General features: G+C 37.0%; 1 protein-coding gene across 4 annotated transcripts in view; it reads right to left on the reverse strand.

Annotated features, from left to right (window-relative positions):
• Positions 1 to 5,868: 5,868 nt before the first annotated feature.
• The window catches only part of CUL3 (cullin 3), a 112,517-nt gene continuing 94,862 nt past the window's right edge, over positions 5,869 to 23,523 (reverse strand). For all 4 annotated transcript variants that reach the window (XM_054476781.2, XM_054476779.2, XM_054476778.2 and 1 more), the window contains 3 exons: positions 13,845 to 14,031; positions 10,143 to 10,288; positions 5,869 to 6,340 (listed from right to left, as the gene is read on the reverse strand). In XM_054476781.2, the coding sequence (XP_054332756.1) occupies positions 6,209 to 6,340; positions 10,143 to 10,288; positions 13,845 to 14,031 (465 nt within the window). In that variant the 3' untranslated portion in view covers positions 5,869 to 6,208. The remainder of the gene's footprint in view (positions 6,341 to 10,142; positions 10,289 to 13,844; positions 14,032 to 23,523) is intronic.

Genomic DNA, 23,523 nt, shown 5'->3' on the forward strand with positions numbered 1-23,523 from the left:
CCATGTACAATCAAAAGCAATGGTTCTCAAACTTAGTTGCCCACAAGAATCACCTCAGGCTTATTAAATAATAATCTCCACAAGGGACATTACTTTTTTGTTTCTTTGTAAAGCTTTTCTAGGAAAATCTGGTGTGAAGCTAGATTGAAAAACACCAAAGTACTTGCCATGCTTCTTTTGGAATTGCTTTTAAAAATCTACAGCACTCTTGTATAGCCTTAATGATTACAAACTTTCATTTCTTTGAAAATGGCTTACATTGTGTGTTTTTTTTTTTTTTTTTTTTTTTAAGAGTTTCACTCTTGTTGCCCAGGCTGGAGTGCAATGGTGCGATCTCGGCACACCACAACCCCCGCCTCCCGGGTTCAAGTGATTCTCCTGCCTCAGCCTCCTGAGTAGCTGAGATTACAGGCATGTGCCACTATGCCCGACTAATTTTGTATTTTTAGTACAGATGGAGTTTCTCCATGTTGGTCAGGCTGGTCTCAAACTCCCGACCTCAGGTGATCCGCCCACTTCGGCCTCCCAAAGTGCTGGGATTACAGGTGTGAGCCACTGCGCCCGGTGGCTTGCATTAATTTTTAATTAGCTCAAGGGAAGTCTGGAGAATATGGGTGCCTTATTACAAACTTGGATAATACTAATTTTGGTAAAAAAAAAAAAAAAAAAAAAGGACTCTTAGGAGTATTGCGTAAGAGTCTGTAGGCAAGCTTAAGAGGAGAATCTTTAAAATGCGATCAACACAGTATGCATACAGACTTTCTTGCCCTGAGGGGTACCCTCCTCAGCACCCTCTCCCCCATCAGATGTAGATGTTGCAATAGGTTTGTGACCGTCTATTTTATAGTCACACACATACACTGGTTGCCTATTGCTAGAGTTGCACTGGAACAAATGCAAATTTTGTCCTTTTCCTCACTTGATTTCACTCTTCAGGTAAGTTTCCTCAGTCTCTTTCAGTCTACAATTCCATTCCATTAGAAAAATCTTTTTTTTTTTTAATACAAAAGATCGTATTATATAGAAAATAAAAAGGTTCATTCTGTAGGTGTTAATATCTGACATCAGTTGTATAACTTTAACTATACCATATACCAATATGCATAGCTGATATTGCCAATTTTTTGTGAAGGATCTATAAAGTTTTACAAGATCAAGTTCTCCAAAAACATTTTCTAATAAAACAATGCAAACTTCCACCAAAATATGTGCCAAGAAAATCTACCTTCAGATTCAAATTCAATTTTCAAGGTTCTGTGCAGTCTGCCAAAACAGCCAGTAATTGGGGACACACGCTTTTAAAGGCACAGGTTTTGGAATTAAGAGACTTGGGTCCAAATTCCTGCACCCCATTAACTATTAGTGGGATTTCGTAAACATTTTTATGTCACTAAGCCTGAGTTTTTTCATAGGATCTCCATAGGACCAAATGATCTAATACTGGTCAAGTTCTTATCACAGAGATGCTATGCAAGAGGGCTTAGAAGTCAGCATTTAACACAATATGCCGGCTGGGAACAGCAGCTCATGCCTGTTATCCTAGTGCTTTGGCAGGCCGAGGCAGGAGGATTGCTTGAGCCTAGCGGTTTGACGACAGCCTAGGCAACACACCAAGACCCTGTCTCTACTTAAAGCAAAGAAAAAAAAAAAAAGCTTGCATGGTGGCGTGCACTTGTGCTCCCAGCTACTTGAGAGGCCGAGGTGGGAGGATCGCTTGAGGCCAGGAGATTGAGGTTGAGGGTGTAGTGAGCCACAGTCATGCCAGTGTACTCCAGCCTGGATGACAGAGCAAGATGCTGTACACGCGCACACACACACACACACACCCATACACACACACACCCATCTGCAACCACGTAAGGGCTGGTCTGTATTTTTCACTTTTTACCTAAAGTCAAGTATCAAATAACTTCTACTTATAAAAATATCCTCATACTACGTCATAGCCCCAATAGTGCAGTACAAATTTTAATTTGTGAAGTTCAATTCTTTTAAAGATTTTCTTTCAAGACACTTAGTGATCGTTTAGCACATTCATCTGAGATTTACTGAGTGCCTATACCCACTACATACCAGACATCGTGCTGAGGCATTTATTCAAGAATCACAACTGCAGAAAGAATTCTGAGACTGAGAATTTTAATTTTCCCACATTGCAATAAATCTTGTATGCAATAAAGTTTATTAGTTGAACTATCCTGTTATTAAAATCTTGAAATTTGACAATTTCATTGTTACTAAAAAATACACACGTTTACTTTGAGCTGCTCATGTATGATTTTAAAGCTATTTTTGCATGGCTCACTCGAGGTCAACTTACACCCTAAAACTGAGCATCAAATTACTTAAATGACACGCTTACCAATTTGCCATTTCTAAAATTAAATGCATGGGTTTCAAGACATTCTAGTTGTTTTTCTCCTGAGAGCTAGCGTAATGGCCAATCTCTGTATCATTACCTGTTAAATTTATCTGCCATTCTTACGTCTCTTCTTCTTTCTGGCTAATTTTTGACATAGGAAAGGCACCCAAAGAAAAACATTTTGTAAAATTGTAGATTTGAATTTAAGGTACATACCTATCTGTGGTACTCACTTAAGTACGTAAAACTTTCTCTAAGATTGTAGGAGACAAAGCGCCTATTTTTTCAATGGACACATTCCAGAATAGCAGCAATCACCTTCCCTGTTTTCCTTCCTACCAAAAGTTGGTATCAGCAAATAATGTAAAGCTAACAAAAATGTGCAAAATTCCATATTGCAATGCTTCATGTATTAACTTTAGTTTGTCACATTACTATTCATGTGAATGAGGTACAAAATAAATGAAAAATTTTTAATATGGAAAATCGTGTCAATTTGTAACATGGAATATGGATAGGATTAAACCTAGGTCCAACTCCTGGCTCTGCCAATTTCCTACTGGCAACCTTGGACAACACTGGTATAATGACAGTTATCTCACATAAAGCCAATATGACAACTAAATGAATATACATAAAATATTAAGAATAGTATCTGGCATATGATAAGCACTTAAATGTTAACATTTCTAATTATTTCTGCTTTGAGGACTAGAAATGACTTTTAATTTTGCTGACCTGAAATGTTTTAACATTCGTATTTATAGAATGCAAAATACTATGCAACATATAGTAAAATACATGACCTACAATTGATATGCAACAGCTTTCCTTCCAAGATTGACACAATATACCACATACTCTATAAAAAATTATTCTATAGAAGTCTTAAGTTACAGTAGACAGGCAAAGATAAAAATCTTTAACACTAGTTACTGAAAATGAGTATCTTTAACTAAACATTAAAACTGTTTTCCAAATTGAGGAATTAAATAATATTTAGAAACCTAAGATGATGCCAGTGTACTAGTCTTCTAGAGATGTAGGCATAATCTTAAAATCGGTTCTAGGCCTTTTCTGCTACCCAACATATCCGGTGAACAAAACATCAACAGTGCTTCACTATGAGAAGGATTCTTACCAAGAAGGCCTATCATCAGCATCTTGGGGGTTTGATAGTACATAATTACAATGCTACACAGGTGACTCTAGCATACCTTTAGAAAGGCATGCATCTCTTCCCCCATTCCCTTTTTAAGTTCACTGACATAAAGAATCCTTGCAATCACAACCACTTTTTGTGAGGCTGTGCGTTCCCTAATTGCAATGAATTTTCAGTCTTTAAATAATGTTAACGATACAAAATAAACTGTCCTGGACTTGATAATGAAGGCACAGAATTACACTTTAACAGTTACTGAAGAGATGACATCATTTTTGCAGTTGAAAAACTATGTATCCACCCTCCTTAAAACTCTTCTAATAAATTACCAAAATTTCTCTGTACCAACAGGATGGAATGGTTAGGATGCATTTTTCTTTCAAATTAAAGCATTAAAAACTGAGAAAAAATAGCATCTGTGACCTCTTGCTAAAAAGAAAGCAATGTCAAATGTATTTTGTTATAACCTTTATGACCTAAAATAATAGTTATGCGGTCAAACATATAAACATTTTGTGTGACCAATTTTTTCAGTGCAGCATCACATCGCCAGCAATCTCCAACCAATCAACTGAACTGCAATTCAGAAATGCTTTAATGTATTTAGAAGCATAAATATCAAACCTGTGCTCCAAAATTAACAACTATGTCTCTAAACTCTAGATCTGATTTTTACAGCCACACTTGAGACAATGACGTAAACTTAATTTTTAATGGCTTAAACTAGCACTAAAATGTTTAATGTCTCACTTAGGAGATTTCAAATAAAGTTTTTACATCGTTCATGTTTACTAACTCGACAATCTGAGCTGTCCTGTTTTCCCAGGTGTTAAATATCATTTAACTGGGAAATGAAAGCTATAAAAAAATTCTCAAACAGGAACTACCATTACTTTCCTATAAACATCTTACCATTATAGAAAATTTCCAATTATGTCAAAATCAGAAGGTGAAACCCTTAGCTTTCCATGTTATACCTGACTGAGTACTGCTCAAGTACGGTAAAAGTGTCCTGAGAATAATGTTCACAATACTTTTCATTGGCATCTTAATTGCATCATGTAGAAGTGGAAAATGTGGAGATAAAGAGCACAAGGCTTGTAATTCTACAGTACAGATGGAGACAAAATTGCAATAAAAGCATATTTGCAAGTCTAAAAGGAAAATTATAACCCAAGACGCATGGGGAAAAATATTTATGTGGAGTTTTTAATCCATATTAGAATTCAGTTGTTGTAATTTGACCATAAATTTAAACAGAAACCATCTTCTGAGACATACATTCTAATAAATGTATCAACAGTACTGATAGTCAACGAAGGGTCAATTTAAACTTATTAGTAACATTTCATTTTTCTATCCAACAGAAATCTATAGTGGTTTGCCCCATTACATATCTGAAACATTGTCTTATGAAAACAAAATGAAACAAAATTAAATAAAATTGAAGATAAAAATACTCTGGAAGCACAGGATATCTGACAAGAATCTTCAGCACAAAACACATCTTTGAAAACGTGAAACGATGACTCTTTGGAGGACAATAGCTAAATATCCAAGAATCATCAGGTTTGAGAAATATTGCTTAATCACTTTCCAAAACACAGTTAGCTGCAAGAATTGAAGATTTCATTAAAACTATCAAGGTCATCATATTTATTGCATCTTTAGATTGCATTTTGAAACAGAAAATTAATAGTGCACCACAGCTTCACCAAAATATATATTTAGGGGCAGGGAGGACCTACGATATTTATAAACAAAGTATAGACTGTATGTGCTTTTCAGAGGGGCTGAATTAAATATAACCAGCTGCCAACTTTGTGCTCTGACATACTTCAATTAGTGGGTATGTGTATACTAAATTCATTATTTTTGTCTACAATAAATGAAAAACACCACCCTATACAATCCACTATTAGCAGTGAGTACAACGGCAAAAAAATTATTGTACAATTTATACATACTAAAATATTTTCTTTCTCTAGAAATAACTCAGAACAAAACCTAATCATTATAAGACTTAATTTGGGAAATCTCAAATTACAACAGGGAGAAATCAAATCAGGATGTGTACTTGAGCCCAAAACAAAGGTTCCTGGTCATAAGGCTAGAAGATTAGTAAGTGCAAGTGGTAGAATACAGCATGCTCAAATTGTATGCTTGGGTCTTTGTATATTTATCAAACCTTTAAATTAAATAAGACTAGCTAAAGAAATGTCTTCAGAGCAAGATAACTGGGAATTCTGCATTTCTTTTGCCATTTTTGTTACCCAACTTACACAATGCGCAAAGTGCTAAGCAACACTACAAAACACATTTACATCAACACTGAAGACCTGGGGAAATGAAATCCAACAATTTTATTGTAATGAGCTGTATTTTCTAAATTTCTCTTTTATTTTCCTGTTTTCATACAGTAAAGAAAACAAAACGCAGCACATTCACATTTTCCCGAGGAACTGTAAAGATGATCTCTACAGGGATAAACGTTGTAAAGCCTGAAGCTCAATCAACTGATGTTGAAAACTCTCAAAGGGAGTAAAGGCTTGATCTCAATGGTCTAGAACATGTACTGTAATTTAATAGAAGAGATGGTCGTCTTAATATTTAATGATTTAAAAGAACTTCCCAGTCCATGCGAAGAGTACAGTCCAAGAATAAATCAAATTTCTGAACGCATTTTATGCTACATATGTGTATACTTTGCGATCCTCAGGTGTTCGTGCCAAATATTCTCTCTCAATAAGTCCTTCAATACGTTTCTTAATAACAACTGGACTTGGTAAGAATCGCGCCTTCAACTGCTGAGTTACCTAAAAAAGAAAGTAGATAGTATTTTTACATAAACACATAAAAATTCCTATCTTTGAACAGAACTGATATGTCATTTTAACACTCAGAGATTGAACTTTACTAACTGGATTACCAAAGCTAAAAGCACAGAAACTTTAAAAAGGTTCTGTTTGAAAATGTAATACTATGGTTACAACACACTTCCTCAAATCAGAATGTGAATGCTAAAGTGGAGAGCAGCTGAATAGTTGAATTAGTTGGAATTATGGTAGTGTGAGTATATGCCACCTATAGTTTAACCGTTTTGATGCCGTTATCTACTGACTTCTGGGTTATACTCAAAACTCACAGAACTTGGGTAGCCTATGTAATTAAAGAACACAAACTCTGGACTCAGAGTACCTGGATAAACTCAGCTCTACCACTACTAGCTCTGGGACCTTGGCCCACTGGTGTGTACACTAAATGTGTTAACAGACGTAATGCCTTAGAATAAAGAATAATGCTGCCCAATCATAGTAAGTGCTTCTGTTGTTTTTTTCCAAGTACTATCAGGATTCTAAGTACTGTGCTATATATAATAATAAAATAGTAACTAAAGCAGCAGTCATAGTCTGTCTATGCACTATTCATCAGTCATTTTGCATGTATGAGTTTATTTGATTTTTTTTTGAGATGGAGTCTTGCTCTGTCGCCCAGGCTGGAGTGCAGTGGCACAATCTCTGCTCACTGCAAGCTCCGCCTCCCGGGTTCCCACCATTCTCCTGCCTCAGCCTCCTGAGTAGCTGGGACTACAGGCGCCCACCACCACGCCCGGCTAATTTTTTGTACTTTTAGTAGAGACGGGGTTTCACCATGTTAGCCAGGATGGTCTCGATCTCCTGACCTTGTGATCCACCTGCCTCGGCCTCCCAAAGTGCTGGGATTACAGGCGTGAGCCACCGTGCCCGGCCTATTTAATGTTCTTAACCCTGCAAAATAAGTTGTCTCATTTTACAAATGAGGAAAATAAAGCCGGAAAAGAAAACTGACATCAACAAGTAGTAAATAACAGAGCCAGCAGAGATGAATCTAAACCTTTCTGATCTCAAAGTCCATGTTCTTTGCTCTAATGCATCCATGAGCCAGCTTTGCTTTTACTCTTGTTGATCAGTTCATTTCCCAAAGCCACAATGGACTGATAATTCTTTGGAATCTGAAAATTCAGCACTTCATTCTGCAACTACAATTTATCACCCTTCCAGGATTACCACTCCTGTATCGACAAACTTGCTCTCAACCCATCACCTGAGATCTCCCACCCTTTGCCCTTCTTTTCTCCCAGTCTATTAACAGCTCCTATCGACTTGCTCTCTCCCCTGTAACAGAGCCTAAACTGCATTCAAGATCACTTCTCTTGAAAGCTGCACTCTCAACAGGATCTTCTACTCCTGATTCTTTTGGTCCTATCCCATAAACACGATTTGATTAAACCTATATTCTATATGTACTACATCATTATCAACCTACCACAGAGCTCTCTGCTGAGTAAAGACGTAGTTGTTAACACCATTTGTGTACACCAGGAGTCAGCAAACTGCAGTCATAGGCCAAATACACCCCACTACCTGTTTCTGTAAAATTTTACTGAAACACAGTCACATGTATTTATTTTTTAATAGTTTTTTTTTTGAGATGGAGTCAATGGCATGATCTCAGCTCACTGCAACCTTCGCCTCCCGGGTCCAAGCAATTCTCCTGCCTCAGTCTCCCGAGTAGCTGGGATTACAGGCACCCACCACCAGCTAATTTTTGTATTTTCAGTAGGACAGGGTTTCGCCATGTTTGTCAGGCTGGTCTTGAACTCCTGACTGCAGGTGATCCGCCCACCTTGGCCTCCCAAAGTGCTGGGATTACAGGCGTGAGCCACCACGAGTCGCATGCATTTATGTATTATCTATAGCTGCTTTCATGCTACAATTGGCCATTTACAAAAACATCTGCCAATCTCTGGTGTAGAGTAACACAAATTTATAGTATTCAAAAGTTCAGCAAGTTCCTGAGCACCATTCTTTGACAAGTATTATTTCAAATTTCTGACAATCCCCTTAAACTCCTCAACCCAGTCCTGCACCAAGCTCATATCATGTTTCACACAGAGAAAAGAAGTCATTTCAATTTGAAGTTCTTTAAATTCCCACCCTACACATGTACATTTATCCATACTTACACCAAATCTTGCTTAGGGGTATGTTACCCCTGCACCCTGCCCTAGGTTCTCAGGAAGAGGCACGTTCAGTAACATCTGTGTCAATACATTACCATCATCATACTCTCTATACAATCCTCACCTTTCCTTTTCTAGAATGTGGTATTTATCCCTTCATCTCATTTTTTTCTATTTGTTTTTAAGGATCCGTTCTTTATTTGTAGGATATAAACATGCTCAGTATCCTCTCATTCTGGGGGGAAAAAAGCCCAAACCCTTCAACTCTACACTGAATCCTCTAATACTGCTCTCTCTGCCCTTTCCCTTGAGCCAATACCTCAAAGAATAAGCCACTCTTGGTGGTTTCCACCTCCATTTCCTTCTCAGGGCACTACCATCGGATATCCACTTTCACGAGTCCAATGAAAATGTCTGAGAAAGTTAACCTGTCACGTAATTGCCAAAGTAAGTGTTTATTCAACTTGGTTTTTCCATGATTTTTGATATTACTGACCATTCACTCCTTGTAATTCTCTTCCCTTGTCATAGGACACTGTCATTTTGTTTTGTTTTCCTTCTAAAGCAGTGTTCTCAAATTTGAAAAAACATCAGAATCACCTACAGCTCGTGTCAAAAAACCAGACTCTTGGGCCCTATCCTCAGAGTTTCTGATTCAATTCTCAGGCTCTGGTGGAACCTAAGAATCTGTGTTTCTCATGAGTTCCCAGGTGATGCTGAGGTAGCTGCTCCAAGAACCACACTGTGAAAACCAGTGCTCTAAAGAGTTTCTGTTGTTACACTCACCGTTCCTAAAATGATAAGGGAGGGGTCTATCCCATAGTTCTTTCTTGCTCTCCATGCTAACACTGAGCAATTTAATCCACACCTGTAGTCTTAACTGCATTCTCATATAGCTAATTCCCAATGCAACTTCTAGCTCTCATGTCTATTGTCTTCCACCTGCCCCTGGATGTGCCACTACACAATAAAGTCAACTTGTACAAAACAATATTAGGTGACATCTGGACCAAAGCGGCACATTACATTACCCTTCTCTTTTTGGTTAAAGAAACAAATCTCTATCTACCCATTCAAGCCAGAAACCTAAACGGTGTCTTCAACTTCTCCCTCTCACTTCCCATTATCAGTCAGTAAAGCCTGTCAATTCTACTTCCCAATTATCTTGATTCAGCTTTCTATCCTCTACCAATACTTTACCCAGGTCCTAATCCTCTCCCACCTATCTTAATGGCCTCCCCTAAGTGGTCTTCCCCTCCTTAGTTTCCCAATTTGTAAAATGAAAGCATTTAATGAATGGTAACCATTATTAATTTTTAGAAGTAAAGGGAGTTTGTTTACACAAAGGTATTAATAGCAGTGAAAATCTTTTCTTAATAATTCATGTGACAATATTCTACTATCATTTTTGTTATAAACACATTGGTTCCGAACGTATGCACATATTTGGATGTATCACTATGTTTAGTTACCAAGTGAGTGCCATACATTTCATAAGTGTTACATTACTAGGATTTCTTAATTGTAAAATTGTTTTTAAAATTAGTTGAATACAATAATTTTGTTAATAATGTTACTGGTTTTTCTATATTAGCCCAGTAGTGAAGAGTCCTCACCTCCGCTACTAGAACATTGTGCTGCATCTTCTTTCTAGATTTCATTATCCGCACTATAGCAGCTTCTATCTCATGTTTTCTGTCGTCGTCTACTTTCTGCCTTGTTTCTTTCCTCTCTGGGTCGGATTCACCTTGTTTGGCAGCAACTAAAATAGAAATAAAGGCATTTATCATAAATCTAATTTTAAAATTTGGTTTATAAGCAAGCCTATTCTAATTCAATGTAATCCACAGATAAAAACCAATTTCAGCCTCTGAATATACACACTTATTAATTCAAGTACGCATTCAAAAACTGTCTCATTTAATGTTTACTTGAATACTAAATTATCCTTTTCAAAAATGAGGAATTTAACTTTGAGATAATAAAGTCGATTTTGTTTTTATGCAGAATATAATTTCTTACCTGGAAGAAAAACAGTAGCTGAAAATATTCAGTAGCAAAATTACCAGTAAATAATTTTCATTGCTTATGACTGTCAGAGGTCAATTGATTATTTTATTACCATGGCTCCAAGTTAAAACTCACCAAAAGTATCTCAGATAGGTATCTGTTGTCTTACTAACTCAAAATGTAGCTGTAATCTCTAAGGCTTTATGAGGAGACAAGAGTATCTACTGCCAAGATTCAGTCAGTGAAATAAATAATTTAAAAGTACCACTAGGATGTCAGTTCCTAAAATCTCCTTGCCAAAAATCTCCCTAGAGTTCTGTTATCTAACCATTTCTTGTCATATATTTTATTAGGCTTTTTATGTCACAACCTCATCACAAATTCATACCAGATTCCAATCTTTAGGAGTCTTACTATATTCTTCCCTATAGTCTTCAAACCAACTGTTAAGGGAAATACAGAAGTCTTCTTCTCCTGCAACTCTGCTCTGAATGAAACAGCAGAAAAAGAAAACTGGTGTTTTATTCGTTCATCAAAAGGAGATAGATGTCAAGTTACTGGAGGTAGAAACTGTAAAATTGCAAAGCAGCACATGGGGCATTGCTGACTGAGGCATGGGCATAGATAGCCACGAGACAGCAGATTGTACAATTTAGAAGATCATTCTGGTGTGAGTATCCATTCAGCTGTTTCTAATTAGAATCCTTTGGATAAAAATACTGCTTTCGGTGTCACTTCCCAAGTGTAAGATAATCAATATCTTAGTAAAAAAAAAAAAAAAAAAACTCGATGAAAATAATCTACGAAGAATGATGCTTATGATGCTTTTCCTCAGAAGTTGATGTCATAAAAAAAAAAAAAAAGATAGAGGTACTGGTTTAAACGAAACTAAAAAGACATAAAAATTAAATGTAATGTGGAAATCTTGATGGAATCATGGATCCAAAAAGTGAGATATAAAAGAAATTTTTGAGACAACTGAGGCAATATAGGTGGTAAATAGATGACATGAAATTAATTTTCTTGGATATGATATAGGAGACGTGTGCTGAAGTTTTTTAGGGGGAAACTGCTGAGATATTTGTAAATTAACTTCAAATGCTGTAGCAAACACACACACATAAACACAGAGGAAGGCAGGGAGGAAGACAAAATTCTAATGACTGGTAAACGTAGGTCACAGCCATATTGATATTCATTATAGTGCTTTTCACTTTCTTTGTGGATTTGAAAACAAAAAATACAAAGTTGCAGGGAAAAAAGTAATTGTTTAAACAATCCCTTTGGCTCATCTGGATGTGGTCACCTAAATAAGTGTCTTCTTAAATACCTGCAGAAAAATATAGATGTGCAGATTGTGCTGATGATTCAAAATGAGTATTCTTTTTAAATGTGAGGGGAGGGGCTCACTCTGGAGCCTAACACAATACTCCTCACTTGAGTGCAGCAGAAGGGGTTGTTGTGCAAGTGCCTACATATGACCTATATGCACGCTGGGGGATGGAATTTGAGAAAGGCAGGTGGTGGTGGTGGTGGTGGTGAAGACTGTCAACTCTGGAAACCACCCCCCTAGATTACAATTAATCTAATTCTTTTCAAAGGCTGTGTTATTTCAGTAATTCCTTTAACTTCTTTGCATGAACTTTTACTACTGGCTACAGTAAAAGCAGCATAAATAGGTAGGGTCTGAGTCTTTGAATATTTGATTATGTTACTGAGCCTTTGACAATAAAACCAATGTGGTCACAATATTTACCACCAAAGAGAAAATTTTGACTTGAACTATGAGTAAGAGCCAAGATCATTTAAAAACCATTCCCAAGAAAAAAACATTGCTTTGTAGAATTTTATTGCTGAAAATTACTTTTAAGTTCCTCTAGTGAAATTCTTCATCATATATATATTTGTTTTCAACATACCTAAAACACTACATACATGTACTCCAGATACACACGTTAAGTGTGCACACTTAACACGAAAATCTAAAAATCTATGAAGACTTTTTTTTTAAAACATAATACTAATATCTGATATTATTATTGCTGGACATGATAGAATCTGGGATAACAAAGACTGTTACTTATTTAGGGTACAGTAGGGTGAGGGTAAGGTAATCCAGATAAATATTCCCACATATTTTCCTCTAATTCTAAGATACAAATGAGCCCTAAAATCCAAAACCTGCATCTGCCCAAATGTATAAAGTGTTATGTCTTGCACTGGAAGAAAAATAAATTTTATTCCATGACACAGGCTAGCAGAGTTTTGTTTTATTTTTATATTTATGTCAAGACATGGGCCAATCTTGGCTAATGCAGATTACTATGATATCGTTTACAACTACAAGACAAAGGGGGCAAAGCCTTGCCAGAGACACTACTCTGCTCTACAAAGTATACATACAAAACAAAAAGATCAAAATGAAAAACAAAAATTTAAGTGTGCATATAAAGCTCTAGAATCCATGTACTCTGGTAATCAACTGTATATTTAACATTACTTTTAAAAAGACTATCATAATATACAATATAAATAACATTTTTTTAAAATCAACAAATCACAGTCATTTAAAAGATCATCTTATTTCTCTTAGGACACTGTTTTATTGCACACATATTTGGCTGTAATGAATATATTAGTACTAGGAAGCCTATCTAATACTAGTTTTTAAGCCAAGTAGCAAACAATTAGTTTTAAACATCAATCAGCAAGGGTGGAGTGCCTTTTTTCCCCTTTAAATACACAGAAAACAAGCATCTTACATTACGTTAAATGTTTAATGAATGGAATTTTCATTATTGACTTATATGGCTCTATTAAAAATCATTCACATCAGTATCATTTCTATGTTTTTAAATTAAAGATGATATGGGTTTTAAGATTTTGAAAAAAAAAATACTTATCAAAATATAAATAGCAACGTCCAAACATCAAACTTTTATATAGGTCTCCCAATTCTGAAAAACCTCTCAATCAGCTTTAAAATTAGACTTCCACTGACTATTAGTTAACAACTTAAAAACAATTTTAAGTACTAACATGTTCATAAACTGTATTCTATTTATTGAAAAACATGGAAAGAAATACTTTGTTCACACTATAAATTACTTTTTAAAATGCTTACTGTACTTGGATTCAAATGCATTTTGATACAAATACTTATCAATAAAAGCTGCTTTCTTTCTTAAGCCTAAGTATCATGCGGCACCAGAAAAGGAGTATTTTTAAAAGAAATCCAACAGATGAGATTTTTTTTCTAGAGAGAAAAATATATAATTTTTTGAGAGGAAAAATATAATTCCAGATACCTGTTTGAATCTTGACTCTGTGTAGTTTGGATGTGAATTGATCATTAACTGTAAATATATGACCATTTTCTATTTCCTTTGATTTGGGTTCTTTTGTAAGAACCCGCTGTGTTGGTTTACCACAGGCGAGGGACTGTAGGGCTCTAACAAGCTCTCTTTCAGGGATATCTGTCTCTTGCTGAATTTCCTGAAATTTCATCAGATTAACATAATTAGACTTTTTGAAAGATTATAGTTAATTAGCAAGTAAACTGACCAAGCAGTAGTTAAAAAGAGGTAATTCCATTAAATAAATAATGCACAAAAAAGAATTCTCGAGTATTATGACACATCATTAAAATCTCATTATTTGAACAAACGAGAGGAAAGGGTGATTCAAGTTATAAAATATTAAAAAGACATGTACTTTTTTGTTTCAGGAGATACAATGGCTAATCTAAAAATGTTATCCAGCAGAGATTATCAGGAACGTGCTTTAACATTTAGGTAAAAATAAAGTGTTAACCAACATATAATTGCTAATTTTATAAGTATTTTACAATCTTCCATCCTCTTTTGCTTAGTAATTTCTTTCATAGAAAAAAGGAAGGTAAGCCTGAGCTCAGGCCTTCTACTATACAATCAAAATTTACCATCCAAACTGACCATATGTATGCTTCTATGACCAAATGAAGAAAAAAAGAAAAAAAAACCTGGAAATTACATTAAACATAAAAATCAACAAGCAATCTGTTTTGAAGTTCAGGTAATAATCTTTTCTGCGTATTATGAATAATGATGTGAATGGTATGAATAAAGTGTAATACTAGGGGAGAAAAAGCAGCTCGGGAAAGAATGCTGTGTAATTTTAAATTCACTATTCTGTCAGTGGGACAGCAAGGAAACTGTACAGTTATATGATTTAGTCTCTACATGTCTATAGTGATATGTGATTGAGTAAAAGTCTTGACACTAGGATTTATTGCTTTGATGCACTGTATACAGCTGTCTCTTTCTCAAAAGCAGCTTATGAAGAGTGGGCATGAAGATGGTGATATTCAGATTATACGAGTAACTGATCTGGAGAGTCAGTCATTCTCTCTAGGTAAGTCTTTGAGCAACAGTTCTGTTCTCCTAAAAAACTGTCAGGTAGGCAAGGATTCAGAGAAATGTGATTTTCAGTGATTATGCATATTCATTTTCTTCAAATAATCTCTGGTTATATCTACCTACTTTAGACATTTCAAATAGTATAAATGCTAATCCCAGAAAATAGGTGCTATTATTGGAATGCAGAGGTTTATTATTACATACATGCTAAAAGTGATTTATTTACATACTTTAGTTATTGCTTAATCATATTCAATGAACCAGAAATACCTTAGGTGGTATTTTAAGATTACAGATCATCCCCAGAGGTAACTATTACCAAAAGTATTTTATAAAAGTCAGTCCTAAAACCTTATAGTGGGGAATTCTTAGCTGCCTAAGAACAGAATGAAATGCCCCTAAAGTCATAAGGTTGTATATATAATGAGAGAGTTAAACATAACAGTAGTTAGTATACTACACATCTTTCTATTAGAGTTAGGAACAAGATAACGATGCCTATCTTTACTATTACTATTTTACGTGTACTTTGGTAATCAATTGTATATTTAACATTACTTTTTAAAAGTAATGTTTTCCTATTCTTCTATATATACACATGAATACAAGTATATGCATATACATGAATGTACATGAACACATCCACCTATACACCAGTATTAGTGTTAAATGAGATCATAACATGAATTTTTCTATTAATTTCTTCAGATTTTTCAGCTAGCAAAAAGAGATTAAAGCTACAACGAATTCCATAGTACTGTTCTATCATGACACAAGTGGAGATTTAGACTGGATCCAATGTTCTGTTGGTACATGCATTTCTGACTTTGAGCACAAAAGCCTGTTTTTCAGAAGCAAATTTCTAGAAATGCACTTGCTTCCTCAAAGTTATAAATATTTTGTATTTGTGCCAAGCACGGTTGCTCATGCCTGTAATCCCAGCACTTTGGGAGGCCAAGGTAGGAAAATCACTTGAGCCCAAGAATTCAAAATCAGCCTGGTCAACACAGCAAGATCTGCTCTCTACCAAACATTTAAAAAATAGCCTGTAGTCCCAGCTACTCACGAGGCTAAGGTGGGAGGATGGCTTGAACCTGGGAGGTCGAGGTTACGGTAAGACATGATAATACCACTGCACTCCAGTCTGGGCAAGAATGAGACCCTGTCTCAAAATTTTTTTTTTTTAGTATTTGATAAATACTAATGAACTGCTTTCAAGTTGCTTAACAATTTAAACCCCCACAAAAACAGTATATGAATATCCACTCCCTCACACCCTCTTCAACACCAGATTTTCTTTTGCTCATGTTTGGCTAAAAATGAAATCTCATTATTTTAATTTGTACTTCTCATGACCACTACGGGACAAAATATTTTTATATTTACAGGATATCTGTAATCTTCTATGCTTTCTCTATCTATATTCCTTCATGTTTTTATACTCAATTGTTTGTCTTCGTACTGATTTACTGATGCTCTTTATAGATTATGGTTTTCAATTTTTATATGTTATAAATAATTTCTCCTAGTCTATTTTTAACTTAATATATCTCATCATATAGATGTGTTATCACTTATGTGGTTAAATCTGTTAATCTTTTCCTTTGTTATTTTTGTAATAAATTTTTAAAAAGACATTTCTCACATTAAGGTTACCAAAATATTCAAAATTTTCTTCTATTATTTATATAGACTTGCACTTATATTTGGATTTTCACATTTATCTGGAATTTTATATTTGATGTGATCCATGGAATTGAGGATTTAATACTACCCTCTTCTCACTCCCACAAATAAAAAAACAATTAAATTCAGTTTTTAGAAATGACAAATTTGAGATCTGGCAAGATGGCCGAATAGGAACAGCCCCGATCTGCAGCTCCCAGTGAGACTAACACAGAAGGTGGGTGACTTCTGCATTTCCAACTGAGGTACCTGGTTCATCTCAATGGGACTGGTTAGACAGTGGGTGCAGCCCACAGAGGGTGAGCAGAAGCAGGGCAGGGCATCACCTCACCTGGGAAGCACAAAAGGCCAGGGAACTCCCTCCCCTAGCCAAGGGAAGCCCTGAGGGACTGTGCTAATAGGCCCAAATACTACGCTTTGCCCACAGTTTTTGCAACCCGCAGACCAGGAGATTCCCTTGTGTGCCTACACCCAGGACCCTGGGTTTCTAGCACAAAACTGGTCGGCTGTTTGGGCAGATACCAACTTAGCTGTAGGAGTTTTTTTTCACATCCCAGTGGCAGCCGGAACCCTAGTGAGAGAGAACCGTCCACTCCCCTGAAAAGGGGGCTGAAGCCAGGGTGCCAAGTGGTCTTACTTAGCGGGTCCCACCCCGACAGAGCCCAGCAAGCAAGCTAAGATCTACTGGGTTGAAATTCTCGTTGCCAGCACAGCAGTCTAAGTCAACCTGGGACACTCCAGCTTGGTGGGGGGAGGGGCGTCCACCATTACTGAGGCTTGAGTAGGCGGTTTTCCCCTCACAGTGTAAACAAAGCCTCCAGGAAGTTCAAACTGGGCAGGTGGCAAAACTGCTGTGGCCAAACTGCCTCTGTAGATTCCTCTTCACGGGGCAGGGCATCTCGGAAAGAAAGGCAGCAGCCTGAGTCACAGGCTTGTAAATAAAACTCCCATCTCCCTGGGACAGAGCACCTGGGAAAAGGGGCAGCTATGGGCCCAGCTTCAGCAGAATTAAACGTTCCTGCTGCCGGCTCTGAAGAGAGCAGTGGATCTCACAGCACAGCACTCCAGCTCTGCGAAGGGACAGACTGCCTCCTCAAGTGGGTCCGTGACCCCTATGCCTCCTGATAGGAAACACCTCCCAGCAGGGGTCAACAGACACCTCATACAGGAGAGCTCCGGCTGGCATCTGGTAGGTGCCCCTCTGGGACAAAGCTTCCAGAGGAAGGAGCAGGCAGCAATCTTCGCTGCTCTGCAGCCTCCACTGGTGATACCTAGGCAAACAGGGTCTGGAGTGGACCTCCAGCAAACTGCAGCAGACCTGCAGAAGAGGGGCCTGATTGTTAGAAGGAAAAGTAACAAACAGAAAGCAATAACATTCAACATCAGCAAAAAGAATGCCCATGCAAAAACCCCATCCAGAGGTCATCAGCATCAAAGATCAAAGGTAGATAAATCCATGAAGATGAGTAAAACCCAGTGCAAAAAAGATGAAAATTCCAAAACCCAGAATGCCTCTTCTCCTCCAAAGGATCAGAACTCCTCGCCAGCAAGGGCACAAAACTGGATGGAGAATGAGTTTGACAAACTGACAGAAGTAGGCTTCAGAAGGTGGGTAACAACAAACTCCTCTGAGCTAAAGGAGCATGTTCTAACCCAATGCAAAGAAGCTAAGAACCTGGATAAAAGGTTACAGGAACTGCTAACTAGAATAACCAGTTTAGAGAAGACCATAAATGACCTGATGGAGCTGAAAAACACAGCACAAGAACTTCGTGAAACATAAACAAGTATCAACAGCCGAATCGATCAAGCAGAAGAAAGGATATCAAAGACAGAAGATCAACTTAATGAAATAAAGCGTGAAGACAAGATTAGGGAAAAAAGAATGAAAAGGAACAAACAAAGCCTCTAAGAAATATGGGACTATGTGAAAAGACCAAACCTACGTTTGACCGCTGTACCTGAAAGTGACGGGGAGAATGGAACCAACTTGAAAAACACATTTCAGGATATCAACCAGGAGAACTTCCCCAACCTAGCAAGACAGGCCAACATTCAAATTCAGGAAATACAGAGAACACCACAAAGATATTCCTCCAGAAAAGCAACCCCAAGACACGTAATCATCAGATTCACCAAGGTTGAAATGAAAGAAAAAATGTTAAGGGCAGCCAGAAAGGTCAGGTTACCCAAAAAGGGAAGCCCATCAGACTAACAGCAGATCTCTCTGCAGAAACCCTACAAGCCAGACGAGAGTGGGGGGCCAATATTCAACAATCTTAAAGAGAAGAATGTTCAACCCAGAATATCATATCCAGCCAAACTAAGCTTCATAAGCGAAGGAGAAATAAAATCCTTTACAGACAAGCAAATGCTGAGGGATTCTGTCACCACCAGGTCTGCCTCACAAGGGCTTCTGAAGGAAGCACTAAATATGGAAAAGAAAAATCGGTACCAGCCACTGCAAAAACAAATCAAAATGTAAAGACTATCGACTATGAAGAAACTGCAACAACTAATGGGCAAAATAACCTAGCATCATAATGACAGGATCAAATTCACACATAACAATATTACCTTAAATGTAAAGGGGCTAAATGCCCCAATTAAAAGACACAGACTGGCAAACTGGATAAAGAGTCAAGGCCTATCAGTGTGCTGTATTCAGGAGACCCATCTCACATGCAAAAGCACACATAGGCTCAAAATAAAGGGATGGAGGAATATTTACCAAGCAAAAAAAAAAAAAAAAAAAAGCAGGGGTTGCAATCCTAGTCTCTGATAAAAAAAAAAGATAAAAAAAGACAAAGAAGGGCATTACGTAATGGTAAAGGGATCAATGCAACAAGAGCTAACTATCCTAAATATATATGCACCCAATACAGGAGCACCCAGATTCATAAAGCAAATTCATAAAGTCTCTACAAAGAGACTCAGACTCGCACACAATAATAGGGGGAGACTTTAATACCCCACTGTCAATATTAGACAGATCAATGAGACAGAAAATTAACAAAGATATTCAGGGACCTGAACTCAGCTCTGGACCAATAGACATCTATAGAACTCTCCACCCCAAATCGACAGAATATATATTCTTCTCAGCACCGTATCACACTTATTCTAATATTGACCACATAATGGGAAGTAAAACACTCCTCAGCAAATGCAAAAGAATGGAAATCATAAACAGTCTCTCAGACCACAGTGGAATCAAATTAGAACTCAGGATTAAGAAACTCACTCAAAACTGTACAACTACATGGAAACTGAACAACCTGTTCCTGAATGACTAGTGGGTAAATAACACAATGAAGGCAGAAATAAATACGTTATTTGAAACCAATGAGAACTAAGACACAATGTACCAGAATCTCTGGGACATGGCTAAAGCAGTGTGTAGAGGGACATTTACAGCACTAATTGCCCACAGGAGAAAGCAGGAAAGATCTAGAATTGACACCCAAACATCACAATTAAAAGAACTAGACAAGCAAGAGCAAACAAACTCAAAAGCTGCAGAAGACAACTAACATCAGAACAGAACTGAAGGAGATAAAAGACACAGAAAACTCTTAAAAAAACAAAAAAAACAAAGCAAAAAAACAAAAAAACAAACAAAAAAATGAATCCAGGAGCTGGTTTTTTGAAAAGATTAAAAAATAGATAAGACTGCTAACCAGACTAATAAAGAAGAGACAAGAATCAAATAGACACAATAAAAAACGATAAAGTGGATATCACCACCGATCCCCCAGAAATACAAACCACCATCAGAGAATACTAAAAACACTTTTATGCAAATAAACCAGAAAATCTGGAAGAAATGCATAAATTCCTGGACACATACACCCTCCCAAGACTAAGCCAGGAAGAAGTCGAATCCCTGAATGGACCAATAAGAAGCTCTGAAACTGAGGCAGTAATAGTCTACCAACCCAAAAAAGCCAGGATCAGAAGGATTCACAGTCGAATTCTACCAGAGGTACAAAGAGGAGCTAGTACCATTCCTTCTGAAACTATTCCAAACAATATAAAAAGAGGGACTTCACCTTAACTCATTTTATGAGGCCAGCATCATCCTGATACCAAAACCTGGCAGAGACACAACAAAAAAAGAAAATTTCAGGCCAATATCCCTGAGGAACATCGATGTGAAAATCCTCAATAAAATACTGGCAAACTGAATCCAGCAGCAGATCAAAAAGCGTATCCACCATAATCAAGTTGGCTTCATCCCTGAGATGCAAGGCTGGTTCAACATACGCAAATCAATAAACGTAATCCACCACATAAACAAAACCAATGAGAAAAACCACATGATTATCTCAATAGATGCAGAAAAGACCTTTGATAAAATTCAACACCCCTTGCTTCTAAGAACACTGAATAAACTAGGTATTGATGAACATATCTCAAAATAATAAGAGCTATCTATGACAAACCCATAGCCAATATCATACTGAATGAACAAAAGCTGGAAGCATTTCCTTTGAAAACTGGCACAAGACAAGGATGCCCTCTCTCACCACTGCTATTCAACATAGGATTGCAAGTTCTGGCCAGGGCAATCAGGCAACAGAAAGAAATAAACTATTCAAATAGGAAGAGAGGAAGTCAAATTGTCTCTGTTTACGGATGACATAATTGTGTATTTGGAAAACCCCATCGTCTCAGCCCAAAAACTCTTTGAGCTGATAAGCAACTTCGGCAAAGTCTCAGGATACAAAATCAATGTGCAGAAATCACAAACATTCCTATACACCAATAATAGACAAACAGCCAAATCATGAGTGAACTCCCATTCACAATTACTACAAAGAGAATAAAATACCTAGGAATACAACTTACAAAAGACGTGAAGGATCTCTTCAAGGAGAACTACAAACCACTGCTCAAGGAAACAAGAGAGGACACAAATGGAAAAATATTCTATGCTCATGGATAGGAAGAATCAATACTGTGAAAATGGCCATACTGCCCAAAGTAATTTACAGATCCAATGCTATTCCCATCAAGCTACCATTGACTTTCTTCACAGGAAGAGAAAAAACTACTCATAAGACCTAAAACCATAAAAACCCTAGAAGAAAACGTAGGCAATACCATTCAGGACATAGGCATGGACAAAGACTTCATGACTAAAACACCAAAAGCAACTGCAACAAAAGCCAGAATTGACAAATGGGATCTAATTAAACTAAAGAGCTTCTGCACAGCAAGGAAACTATCATCAGACTGAACAGGCAACCTACAGAACGGGAAAAAATTTTTGCAATCTGTCCATCTGACAAAGGTCTAATATCCAGAATCTACAAGGAACTTAAACAAATTTACAAGAAAAAAAGAACCCCATCAAAAAGTGGACAAAGGATATGAACAGACACTTCTCAAAAGAAGACATTTGTGTGGCTAACAAACATGAACAAAAGCTCACCGTCCCTGGTCATTACAGAAATGCAAATCAAAACCACAATGAGATACCATCTCATGCCATGTGATGCTGTGCTTCAGTGGTCACGCTCCTAGTCCGCTTTCATGTTCCATCCTGTACACCTGGCTCTGCCTTTTAGATAGCAGTAGCAAAATTAGTGAAAGTACTAAAAGTCTCTGATATGCAGAAATAACGGCATAAGCTGTCCTCTCTCTCTCCCCACCTCTCTCTCTGCCTCAGCTGCCAAACAGGGAAGGGCCCCCTGGCCGGTGGACAGGTTGACTCACATGACCTTATCAATCATTGGAGATGACTCACACTCCTTACCTTGCCCCTTTTGCCTTGTATCCAATAAGCAACAGCGCAGCCAGGCATTCGGGGCCCTACCGGTTTCCACGTCTTGGTGGTAGTGGTCCCCCGGGCCCAGCTGTCTTTTATCTCTTTGTCTTGTGTCTTTATTTCTACAATCTCTCATCTCCGCACAAGGGGAGAAAAACCACCGACCCTGTGGGGCTGGACCCTACAGGGTGACGGGTGCAGCAGACCACCATGGCACATGTATACCTATGTAACAAACCTACATGTTCTGCACATACATCCCAAAACTTAAAAAAAAAAAAAAAAGACATTTATCACATCCCAGACACCTACAAATATATTAGTTTGCTTCTGGACTCCCTTTTGTTCAAATGAGCTGTCTGTCTATGCATTTTAAACAATGTTAACTTGTATACTTTTTAATAACACAGAATACAACTGGAATTTTCATAACACAAATAATGCTAAGATGGATACCCCACTTACCCTGATGTGATTATTACACACTATATGCTTGTATCAAAATATCTCACGTATCCCATAAATATATACATATACTATGTACCCATAAAAATTATAAATTAAAAAAACGTGATATGCTATGTTTTGTTATTAGGACAAATTCCTTCCCCTTTCACTGAGCTTTCCTACCCAAGACCCATACCTTTTCAAAAGTAGTTTTGCCTAATCTTGTGCATTTTCTTGTCCAGATGAATTATGGAATCAGCTTGTCGAGTTTTATTTAAAAATATATATATTTTGGAAATTTCATTTCAGATTTCCTTGAATTTATAGGTGACTTTTAAAAACAGCACACTTATAACATGCAATTCTCCCATTTGGGTACATTTACCCCTTTATATTCTTTAGCTTTTACTGTCTTCTTGGTATAAGTGGCCTGTCCACACATTTCTTGTTAAAATGATTCCTGGGAAGGCTATGATTCTTAATAAAACATCCTTTTCTTCATGTCACTTACTGATTAATGCTGGTTTACAGAAAAGGTATTTTTTGTCCAACAAAACTCTTCTAAAGAAATGTTTTCTCACTGATTATCATGCATTGCCAAATTTACAATCATATTATCTACAGATTTTGACAGTTTTTTCAATTTCTTCCTGATACTTACGAATTTCATTCCTTTCTTTTTCT

Source organism: Pongo pygmaeus, chromosome 11, assembly GCF_028885625.2.
Source record: "Pongo pygmaeus isolate AG05252 chromosome 11, NHGRI_mPonPyg2-v2.0_pri, whole genome shotgun sequence".
NCBI classification, from domain to species: Eukaryota; Metazoa; Chordata; class Mammalia; order Primates; family Hominidae; genus Pongo; species Pongo pygmaeus.